Raw genomic sequence first — 11,046 nt, 5'->3', positions numbered from 1 at the left:
TTTGGGGAGGATGGGCGGCTCAAGGACATCTGGATGTTCAGGTGGGGGGGGGGCGCGGGGAGGGCACAGTGTGTACGTGTGAGTGCATGTGTATACGTGCATGGGGGGAGGGGAGTGTGTATGTGTGAGTGCACGCGTGCATGCGTGCATGTGTGCGTGCGTGCTGGGCTGCTGGGGTGCTGGGGTGCTGGGGTGATGGCGTGTGGGAGCATGCCGCATGTGTATTTTGGTGTGTGTGGAGAGTGGGGGATGGATGGCATGTGACCTGATTGAATGTGAGGGGTTGGGCTTACTGCACTGCGGAATTCTTGGGGCACTGCCCTGGTTTGAAGTCGACCTGGTAGCTTGCCGTCTCGACTCCAAACAAGGGTCGTGTGCCCTGGGTCGAGGGGCGCGACGATTCCATACGTGCCACCGGTTTCTGAAGCAGGAGCAAGGGTGTGTTCGTATGTGAGAGTAAGGCGAGGGGCAAATTCGCTCACAACAGGGTGGTGCAGGGTCAGCATCGTGATCCTTGCTTGCAATGCAGCACTGGTTGCTGCATTGCACCTCCTCCCACCTTGCAATGCAACCATCATTGCTCAAATCTGCTCCTCCCCTTTGCACCCCGAAAAACCACCCAGGGACCCGATGGACGTGGAGAAGGCGATGCTGGAGGGCCAGAGCCGCCGCTGAACCCCTTATAAAACGGGTGGCCCCTTGGCGTGACAGCTGGAGAATCGTCACAAGAGCGCTGGCCCCAGAAAAAGAGCTCGGGCAAGAGGGTGTCTGCAAGAGTGCCGTGTGCACGTACGACGCAATACGCCTGCCCGTGCGCTGGCGTGGTTGCACGCAGCAGCTGGAAGTAATGCGTGCAAGAGTCGCGTGGCTGCACAGCGCCCCCTCTTTTGGGGGCTGGTTGTGGGCCTGTTTTGAAGTTGCACAGTCGGGTTCCATTAACCTTCTTGGCGCGGCACGATGCGTCCAAGTCATGGGCACTTGTGCAGCGGTACAAGCAAAGTGGAGATGAGGTGTCGTGCTGTTGTGAGCATCTTTGGAGCAGGCGGAGCTGCACATACCGCCGGCCCCCTCTTGAGTTTGTTTGTTGTGAGGGGAGTTGAGATATCCGGGGCCCCTGGCTGTCCGGGCATGCAGCTGTGTCAGAATCGTGCGCAACACAAGCTTGCCCTCATTTTATGATTCCGCCGGACTCCGGTCTGCCAGGTCTGGGTTCTTCCATTTTTGCCAATAAACCGTCTGGTGAGTGTACCCAGTGTGGGTTGCTCTGTCCTCTTCCTCAAAGGACACATGCCTGTTTGTTTTGTACGCGTGGCCAGGGCGGCGTGCCCCGGTGCTGTGCCGCACGCCCGCGCCTGAACATAATCCCCCAACCTCTTCGCCGGGCGGCGGCCCTTAAATGAATGCCCAGCTGCAGCGCATCCTCCTCACTCCCCTGTGCTGGTCGCTTTCGAGTTGTGGGCATTCAATGTGTAACGCAGCAGTGAGGCGGATGGCATGGCCTCTTAGAATCCTTGTTGCTCCCTGACACACTTGGCATGGGCCGTTTCTTCGTGGCCGGCAGCTGGGAGCACATGGCAACAGTCCCAAAACAGATATGTGATACTTTACCAAGCATGCCTTCGGCTGGCGCTTGTGGGCGTGAATATGTGGCCAGGTCATGACATGCCTCGCGCGCTCGCTTGATTGACATCGCAGCTCGGCGTCCGCGCGCTGCTCAGGGTGTGCCACCCGCATCAGCCCCTCGCAGCTTGGGCCGTATCATACACGCGCCCACCCACTCAGCCGGCCGCACGCTACCCAGCCTTTGACGTGCCGGCCCCGATTCTGGCTGTGACACTCGTCTGTCCAACCAAACCCAACCCCCCACTGCTTGCACCCAGGGCTTTCCTCTGTCCGAATGGCTCTAGCCTGGGTGCTGACAAAGCGTTATGTAATGTACAGTAGCCCCTGCAACCCCTGTTCGAGCTCGCCAGGTAGGTCCGGCGTTGTTACACCCACGGCATGGCCGAGCACGCCCGCCGCCGGCGCAATCGCGCGCGCCGCCGCGAGCGCGGCCCCGCCTGTGCGGGCCGCGCCGCCAAGCGCGCGGCCGCGCCGCTGCCGCGACCCTCCCGGAGCCGCTGCGTTGGGCCATAGGGGAAGAGGGGGGCGCATGTTTATGCATTCGCTGCAGAGTAGGTGCGTGATCTGGGAACAACCGGCCAAATAGTTGGGCAAGGGCCCACACACCTGATGTTAAGTTTATATGGTATCCTGCAAGAGAGCACATTTGTACATCACCATTGCTTCGCAAGCAGGCATACGTGTTCCAAGCCTCCACACCTCCCAAACAGACGGACACACACACACACTCACACACACACACACACATGCGCGCGCACTCTGGCTCCACCCCCAACACCGCACCTGCTGCAAAACAAGGCCGCCCCTGGTCTAGGCGGACTTGTTCTTCTTGATGCCGCGGATCTTCTTGGTCCTGTTCTTGCGCTCCTTGAGCTGCTTGCGCGACCGCTCCACCTTCTTGGCCAGGCCCTGCCTGCGGGGTTGGAAGATGGGGGGCGGTGCGCGTGTGAATGCGAGTGTGTCATGTACATATGTGTGTGTGTGTGTGTGTGTGTGTGTGTGTGTGTGTGTGCCTGCGTGTGTCTGTCTGGGCGTGCATGTGCGTGTGTGAGTAAGTGTAGGTGTGCGGAGATGAAGTGTGAGCATGGGGTCAGAAATTTGAGCTGGCAACTTGAGTCAGAGGGTGGAGAGAGGGTTGCAGGGAGGCTTCAGTAACAGCACTGAATCACTCCAAAGCCAGGCGAAGGCTGTTACTTGCTGCCGCGCAAGAAGCTCCAGGCGGTGTGCAGCCGCCACTGCCTGCAAGCTGTACGGGCTGCCGCTGCTGCTGATGCGTTGCAAACGCAGCAGGCGCTGCCAGCGCCGCCATGGCTACTGCTGCCGCCGCCGCTGCTGCCGTGCACTCCTGGACCTTGCTGACGCGGCTGCTGCAACTACGTGTCGGACAAGCGCGGCCGGCTGACTTGTCCAGGGGCCACCCGGCCTCCCTGGTGAGCGGCAGCAGCTGTTGCCCATTCTATACAGCATAACGTTTGCTCATCAGTGCCCAGCACGACTGGGGCCTTGCCAGGGCATGGCTGTTCGCATGCGCTGCGGGCGTGCTCCATGAAAAGCCTGCCGCCAGCTCAGCCACAGGCCTCGCGGTCTCCAGCAGCGTGGCACAACCTCTGAGCTGTACAATGCCAGTGCAACCGCTGTCGCCCCGGCTGTCACTGTCACTGCCGCTGCTGCTGCTGCTGCTGCTGCTGCTGCTGCTGCTGCTGCGGCTGCCGCTGCTGCTGCCGTTGCTGCTGCCGCTGCTGCTGCTACGCGGCTGTGCCGCAGCCGCTGCTGGCTCACCATCAACCCTTCACCCGGCCTGCGATTGCCAGCCTCGCGAACTTCCCACACAGCCTTCCGTCCGCCCCTGCTTCGTCAGAATGCATCCCAATGGCCAGCCACCGCCACCCGGCCATGCCGCCCCACCTCTCGCCCGCTCCCTGGCAAGCTGAAAGGCCGCCCCGCCAGGGCCGCTGACGACCCCGCTGCTCCCCAAAGATGCGGGCCTCCTCCAAGCCCCCCGGCTGCGTCCGCCCCGCACCTGACGAGGCGGTGCTTGGGCTCAAACTTCTCCGCCGCCTTCAGGTTGTCGTAGATCAGGCCAAACCCGGTGCTCTTGCCGCCGCCAAACTGGGTCCTGAACCCGAACACGAAGATCGTGTTTGACTCGCCGACGTTGTACAGGCTGGCCAGCTTGTCCTTGATCTCGGACTTGCTGACCGTCGCGCGCCCGGGGTGCAGCACGTCGACCACGAACTGGCGGCGCGCCAGCAGGCGGTTGGTCATGAACTTGCGGGTGCGGAGCGTGACCGACATGGCTGCCGGCTAGGGGGGCCCGGGAGCCTGGCGCGGCGCGGGCGGGTTTGGGCGGGCGGGCAGGGGGCGGGGTGAGGGCGGTGCGGCTGCAGCGTTGTGGGCCCATCTGTATGATGTGCGCAGCCAACTACAGAAGGCTGCCGCAGGCTAGGAAGGCTGCGCGACTCGGCTGCGGCGAGAGCGGCCGGCGCGCCGCTGGTGGAGCAACCCCTCGCTTGAGCTTCCGTTGTCCCGACTGCTAATTTTCTGTGCTATGATGTCGGAGACACTCCTATTGAGGTTTCCATGACTGCTGCCGCTCATGCTGGTGGACGAGCAGCACTGTGTCAGTGCAGCAAGTGCCACTGGAGGCACTAACGCCTCCCTCCAGCGCATGCTACTTAATCGATAACCACTTTTTAACGCTGTGGAAAAGCCCAACGCCCAAAGGCTCCTGCTTCGGTCGAAGGCTGCCGCCTCCATAGCGCGCTGCCCGAAGCAGTGTCCGCGCACCTTGTGCACCAACAGTTCAACGTGGAAAAGGGCCATATGGCAGCGTGCCTTGCAGCATGAGCGCCACGACACGGAAGGTGGCCAGCCGCTGGTTGCCGCAGCACGAGCAGCAGGCGTGCAGGCGGGCAAGGTGTGTTCAGTGCTGGTTCAGAGGGCGGCGCAATCGAGCATGTTGCCGTGGGGGCGACGGCAGATGTCAGAGGCGGGCTTTCCCTTGCCACGAGCTTGCAGTCAATTGAGCAGTCATGGCCAAATCGCGTGTCTGTTCGACACGCCATGTTGCTGCCATGGTTCACTGCGCGTTGCCACATTAAAAACAAAGGCCATCCCGCTGGGGTTGCGCCACAGGGTCTGCCGTGGCACAGCAGTTTAAATTAGATCTCTCGCGCGGGCCAACTGCCATAGCATGATGCCAAGCTCGGCCGCTTGCAGGCACAGATCCGTGCCTTTTAACACGGGTGTGTGTTGCTGATGTGTGCCCTTGTTTGTATTGCGACTGATGCATTTGCTCCCTGTCATCTTTGAGGCCTTCGCTTATGGCTGTCGTGTCCAAGAAGCGGTGCTGCACATGTGCCAAGTGCAGCCATGCATTTGCCCAATCTCCTCATTGCGACCTGTGTAAGAAATGTGTGCCTGAGTCCAACTGTTTGAGCACATCTTGAACCAACCGGCTCCTCAAAACAACCTTCCACCAGCATGCTGGTGGTACCTGGTGCCCCGGCTGGGGAGGGGTGGGTGGACCACCCCCCCAGGGCTGGCGGTCTGTGGTCAGCGGCAAAGGGGCATGCAAGACGCAAGACCACGGCGTTGCTGCTGAACGAAGTGTTATAAGAGCGTTACAATTTACGAGCTTAGCACCCGCTCACACTGCTAGGAACGCTGTCCGGTCGTCCCAGCCGCGGGAAAACGGTCTCTCTCCCGCCACATACAGCCACGTCAAAGCGCTAGATCCTTCAGTGGTCGCATCTTCAAGTCACAAACGTTTTCTTACAGTTGCGAAACCAAAAGCAGCACGCAGCATGAGCGCTTAGTGCCCACCAGTGCAGCAACTTGAGATGGCTCTCCAGGGGAGCTGTGGGCTGGAGTGGAGGCTTATGAGACAACAACAAAGGTGCGAAGGTCGTGTGGGGTGTCGAAGTCTACACGAACGTGGACGACCAGCGACCCTGTGGCTCGGCAAGCCACCACGGCTCCAGAAACTCGCTCGACCACCCCACACCAACTCTTTGAACGCTTGTAAACAGGCACGACGCCGGCGGATCGCTCAAGTCGAGCTCTGTGCCGCGGCGCGCCGGCAGGACCACACACCAGGTCAGTGCATGATCACTGCAGCGTGTGTGGTGTGACTTTCAGCCCGCTCGCCAGCAGCCCCGCCTCCGCCCTGCCCGCTTGCATGGACACCACAGCTTGCTGTGCTGGCGTCCACCAAAAGATCGGCGGCTTCCGGGGTGCATGGAGGTGCCCGCAACCACGATGTTAGCGCCGGGCGTTGGAGGCGTGCATGCATGTGCTGTCCATGACACACCGCCAAGGCAACACATGCATGACCCTCTCCCATGCTCACCACTCAGGTCACCCAGGTCAAGGCGGTGACCACCACCGCTTTTTTGGGGCCTGGCGGCAGTGGCGGCTACCAGCGGGCGCTTGTGCGGCCGCCCCCGCCGCCCCCGCTGCCACAAGCGCCCCAGCCCGCTCTTACGCCGGCCCCGCTGGCTGCGGAGGAAGCGGGCGCCCCGTACGCGCACCAGCACCCGCGCCTGTACCAGCAGCAGCAGCAGCGGGCACAGCGGACGCAGGCGGCTGAGGCGCAGGCCTTGCCATGGGGCCGCGCCCTCAATGGCAGCAGCGGCCCAGCTCGGGGCGTGGTACACGCGGCAACCCCCAACACACAGCAGCGGCCGGCGGCCGCTGCAGCAGAGGCGCGGCCGTTTGCCGAGGCGCTCCAGCAGTGCACCAGCTGGCAGGGCGTGGCCCAGCTCTGGGCCGCGCAGCAGCAGCGACAGCAGCAGCAGCAGCAGCAGCAGCAGCAGCAGCAGCAGCAGCAGCAGCAGCAGCAGCGAGGGGCAGCACCTGGTGTAGCCGGCGCCGCCGCCACCCTCGCGCCAGAGGCGCTGCTGGCAGCCGTCGAGAAGCTGTCCTCTGTGGTGTCCCCCCGCGCACTGGGCACCCGGGCGGCGCAGCAGCTGCGCGCGCTGCTCGGGGAGTTGGCTGAGGGCGCGCGTCCGGGGCTGCCCGGGCTGCCCCACTCACTCGTGCCGCGGCTGCTGGCGGGCCTGACGAAGCTCCAATACGCAGCCGAGCCAGGCTGGGTGCGGGCTGTCATGCAGCACGCCGCCACAGGGCTGGGCAGCTACGGCCCCGGGGACTTGGCACTCCTCATCTCCTACGCGGCTCGCGCAAGCACGGCAGCGTGGGCGGCGGCCGCGTCGCAGCCGGCGGCAATGGCGCCCCCGCCGCCGCTGGCGGGCGGCCCTGCGGCCGGTGGGCCCGTGACGTTCGCGTGGGGCCGCCCTTCAGTGCAGCGGCAGCAGCAGCGGCAGCAGCAGCAGCAGCAGCAGCAGCAGCAGCAGCAGCAGCAGCAAAGGGCGCAGGCGCAGCAGCAACAGCCGCGGCCGGCGGTCATCCTGACCAAGGCGTGGCTTGACCATTTCATGGCCACATTTGAGCGCCACCTCGCCGCGCCGCCGCCGCCCCCGGCGCGCAGCACGGGCGGCAGCGCCGCGAGCTCGCCCACGGCCTCCTTGGATCACGGCGACAGCGCGCCTCACGAGCACAGGCAGGCGGCCGTGCGCGACTCCCAGCGGCAGCAGCAGCAGCAGGCGCAGGCGCTCGCGCCGCAGCACATGGACGCGGTCCTGTCTGCGCTCGTCGCGCTGCGCGCAGCTCCCGACCCCTCGTGGCTCTACGTCTTCTGCCGGCAGCTGGGGGGCCAGCTCGCCGCCCGCCCGGTGCCCGCGCCCACGCTGATCTCCATTGCATCCAGCCTGGCGGCCCTAAACTACCGCATGCCCGACCACCTGTCCAACCACTTCGAGCGCGCCGTGACCGCGGCGCTGCCGACGCTCGCGCCGCGCGACCTCCTAGCCGCGCTCCGCGCGCTGGGCGCGCTGCGGGCCCGCCCGTCCGACGCGTGGATCGGCGCGCTGTTCCGGCGCCTGCTGCTCTCCAGCTGCCACGTCAGCGCGCCGTCGGTCGCGGCCCTGCTCGCGACCGCGGCGGCGCTCGGCTACCAGCTGCAGCACGACTGGGTCGAACTGCTGCTCATGCAGGCGCGCGGCGCGCTCGGCGGGCTGTCGCCGCACGAGCACGTGGGGCTAATTGACGCGCTCGCCGCGCAGCGCTACCGCCCGGGGCCCGGCTTCATGGAGGAGTTCATGCAGCCGCTTGGCGCGCACCTGCCGCGCCTCGGCTTCGGCCAGCTCGCGGCGCTGCTGGCGGGCCTCGCGGCGGCGGCCTACAAGCCGCCGCCCCAGTGGATGCGCGCGTGCATGGTGGCGGCCGTGTCGGCGCCGGCGGGCGCGGACGACGCGCAGCAGCTGCTGCGCATGCTGGGGGCACTGAAGCGCATGCAGTACACGCCGACCGGCGACATCCTGGCGGGGCTCGAGTCCCGCGTCGCGGCCGCGGCGGCTGGCGCCGACCACCGCGCGACGCAGCAGCTGCGCGCGGCGCTCGCGGCGCTCGAGTACATCCCGCAGACCGCGGCCGCCGCGGCTGCTGCTGCTGCGGCGCCGGCGGCTGTTGGGCATGACGAGGAGGGCACTGCCAGGGCGGCGCCCGCTGGGCTTCCAGAGGCGGCCACCGAGTTTGCCGCGCAGGGGGCGTCAGAGGACAGCCTGCTGGACTCAGTGGACGAGGAGGATGAGGGGGTTGGCGGGGACTGGGAGGCGCGGGGTGCAACTGACGTGCGACGCGGGGGCCGCGGGCAGGGCGGGCGCGGCCTGTGGCAGGGGGCGGACCCGCGGGGTGTTGAGGAGATGCCCGCGGCGGCGGCCGAGGGCGGCTTGCGCGCGGGCCAGGCCCCGGCGCAACCGCTGGAGGTCTGGTCGTGAGCGCTGGCCCCCCATGCTGCTTGCGCGCCGGTCGGCCCGCCTCCTGTGGCCGCCCCGCCTTGGTCGCGCGGCTCGGCCCCCTGTCGCGCGTCGCGCGCCCCCCCTGTACACCAGCCCCCTCTTGCCTGCACCTGAGCAGACGGCCTTTTGGGATGCCCTGGCTGCCCCTGCTGTGTCCCTGTGCACCCCCGCCTGCGCCTGTGCGTGCGTGTTTGATTGGCCGGCGCCCCCTTGGGGCGCCCGCCTCTCCAGCTACAAACTTGCGTGCCGCGCCGCGCGGCATTCGCCGCGGCCCCCGTGTGTCTTTGCGCCGCCGCCTGCGCGCGCCCGAGCGAGCGAGCGAGCGAGCGAATCTGTTGAGACGAGCTTATGTGGTGTTGCGACATACGCCTTGCATGCATGGCGGTGCGTTGAGCTTTTAAGAGTGTTTGTGTGCGCGTGTGTCGAAGCGCGTTTGCACGCGCTGGTGCATGCGCGCAGCCGTTCACGATGGTGCAGCAGCTGTGTACAACACCCACAACACAACACAAGGGAAGAAACAACACACACAACAAAGGAAGTCGTCCGCTGCTGCATCTATCGCGCATCGCTGCGCCGAGCGAGAGGCGCCGCGCCATTTTCGGAGGGCCGGCCGCCGCAGGTTGCGGGGCCGCCGGCCCGGGCACTGCACTCTGTTTGCTGTCGCGGCGCATGTGTATGTGTTGCTCGCGAGTGTGCTGCCGCTGTGTAGTCATCGGTCCGCCATGGCTTTGTGCGCCCCTATTTTGTCCGCCCCCCATGTAACAAGCAGGTAGACTCGCATCAAGCCCTCACCCGTCACAGCCTGCTGCTGCCCACAGTAGAAACAGACGAGGGAGCGCCGCATTACAGGGGCTTGAGACGCACTGGCAGCTCAAATATATTGCCCGCTCGACTTGGGCAGGCATGGGCCCAGCAGGGCCCGCGCGACACCGTTGCGTCAATACGCGCCAGGCCGGCACAGGACAAACCTGGAAGCGCATGTGCAGATGCTGTACGCATGCAGTCGCACCCAGGTGCCAGATTTTCAGGGCACGCGTCACATACGTCAGGCGGGCGTGCGGCAACGCCTGCGAGCCGTCCCACAAAAACAAGGCTTTGGTGCAGACGCTGGCTTGCGTATGGGCGGTCTAGGCGCCGTATTTTGGGGCGCGGCCAATCTTGTAGGCGATCTCGGGAATCAGCCGATCCGCCATCGTCCCCAGCAGCCCCCCTCTCTCCACGCACTCCGCAAGGCCCGCGCGCACGCACCCATCCACACGCACGACCCCAGGCAGCCGCCGCACGACGAGCGCCGGCCGCCGCGCGTCGGCGGCGGCGGCACCGCTCCCGAGCTGCTGCCAGCTCTGCCGCGGCCGCGGCACCGCGCCGCCGCCTCCGCCACCGCCACCGCCGCTGCCGCCGCCCTCGCTGCCTTTTCGACGCGCCAGCGGGATGCCGCCGGGCGCCAGCAGGCCGGGGCCGAGGTCGGCGCCGGCGGGGGTGAGCACGACGGCCAGGAGGACCGCCTCGCGAAATTCAGGACTGTTGTTGAGGTAACGCAGCACCCTGTCCGCCCACCCCGCCACCGCCCTCGCCGCCGACGCCGCCGCCGCCGCTGGCGCCGCCGCCGCCGCGTCGTCGTGCGGCGGCTCGGTAATCTGGTGTGATCCGGCGGAGATCTGGGGAGATCTGGGGGCGGCTGGGCGGGCGTCTGCGTGGAGGATCACCATGTCCAGCCCAGAATCTGCAGATTTGAGGCCTGTGGGAGGGGGATGGATCGTATCATAATTGTCGATTAAAAAGGGGTGCCACACGCGAAAATTCAGAGCAAGAGCCTCGTGATCGGCGGCTGCTGCGAGAGGAGTAGGGCGGGCCAACGGCAGGGCGCGCTGAGCTGGCGGCCGGGGTGCACGGACGAGCACGAGGGCCGGCTTTCAGCACAACCGCGGGCGCTGGGCCGTCGGGTCGTCCGCCGCGCTGCCTCCGCCCCTGGGGACGTGCCGTCTGGCCCGGCCCCGCCGCGCATCTCATGCCCCAAAGCAACCAGGGCCACCCCTCACCCAGCTCAGCCAGCACCAGCCGCGCCGCCTCCTCCGGGCTGGGCAGCCCCAGATCCTCTCCGCCGCCGCCGCCACCGTCGCCGCCGCCGCCGCCGCCGCCGCTGTTGCCGCCAGCCCCGCCGCCGTCGACCGCCGCCGCGGGCGCCGCGTTGGAGAAGCCGCCGAGGGCTCCGCTGCCGCTGCCGCCGGGCTCATCCTCTGCGGCGGCGTCCAACAACAGCCTGGACGGCTCTGCGCCGGCCGCGGCGGCGAGGGCGACCGCGGCTGGCTGGTTCGACAGGAAGGAAACCGCCATTCCCTGAAACCTGCCGCATCAGAATACGTGGATGAAAACATCAGAGGTCCGAAGTTTGGGGATTTTGAAAGGTTGGATTGGGGTGCGAAAGGACCAGCAACACCTCCTGTGCATGACCCCCTCAAGGCACGGGCTCTGGCCGCCCTGCCATCGATAGTGGCGCCAGGGCGCGGCAGTGCTGCGGCCAACAGCGGCGGCGGCGGTCGACGGCGGCGGCCAACAGCAGCGG

At 66.4% G+C, this 11,046-nt stretch overlaps 3 protein-coding genes across 3 annotated transcripts; 1 reads left to right on the top strand and 2 right to left on the bottom strand.

Annotated features, from left to right (window-relative positions):
- Positions 1 to 2,433: 2,433 nt before the first annotated feature.
- On the bottom strand, positions 2,434 to 3,918 carry MNEG_9093 (40S ribosomal protein S24-1; the record flags this gene model as incomplete). The annotated part of the gene is made up of 4 exons (XM_014042436.1): positions 2,434 to 2,536; positions 2,793 to 2,978; positions 3,283 to 3,368; positions 3,529 to 3,918. The coding sequence occupies 4 exons, from the start codon at positions 3,916 to 3,918 to the stop codon at positions 2,434 to 2,436; spliced, it is 765 nt and encodes a 254-aa protein (XP_013897890.1).
- A 2,048-nt stretch (positions 3,919 to 5,966) lies between these two features.
- Positions 5,967 to 8,462, top strand: MNEG_9092 (hypothetical protein; the record flags this gene model as incomplete). The annotated part of the gene is made up of 1 exon (XM_014042435.1): positions 5,967 to 8,462. One exon carries the CDS (start codon positions 5,967 to 5,969, stop codon positions 8,460 to 8,462), a length of 2,496 nt encoding a protein of 831 aa, XP_013897889.1.
- A 1,148-nt stretch (positions 8,463 to 9,610) lies between these two features.
- Positions 9,611 to 10,817, bottom strand: MNEG_9091 (hypothetical protein; the record flags this gene model as incomplete). Its single annotated transcript, XM_014042434.1, has 2 exons — positions 9,611 to 10,221; positions 10,523 to 10,817. The coding sequence occupies 2 exons, from the start codon at positions 10,815 to 10,817 to the stop codon at positions 9,611 to 9,613; spliced, it is 906 nt and encodes a 301-aa protein (XP_013897888.1).
- Between the last annotated feature and the right edge of the window lie 229 nt (positions 10,818 to 11,046).

This window comes from Monoraphidium neglectum, assembly GCF_000611645.1.
Source record: "Monoraphidium neglectum strain SAG 48.87 unplaced genomic scaffold scaffold01816, whole genome shotgun sequence".
NCBI lineage: Eukaryota > Viridiplantae > Chlorophyta > Chlorophyceae > Sphaeropleales > Selenastraceae > Monoraphidium > Monoraphidium neglectum.
The sequence above is the reverse complement of the archived record's forward strand: the minus strand, read 5'-3'. Positions and strand labels throughout refer to the sequence as shown.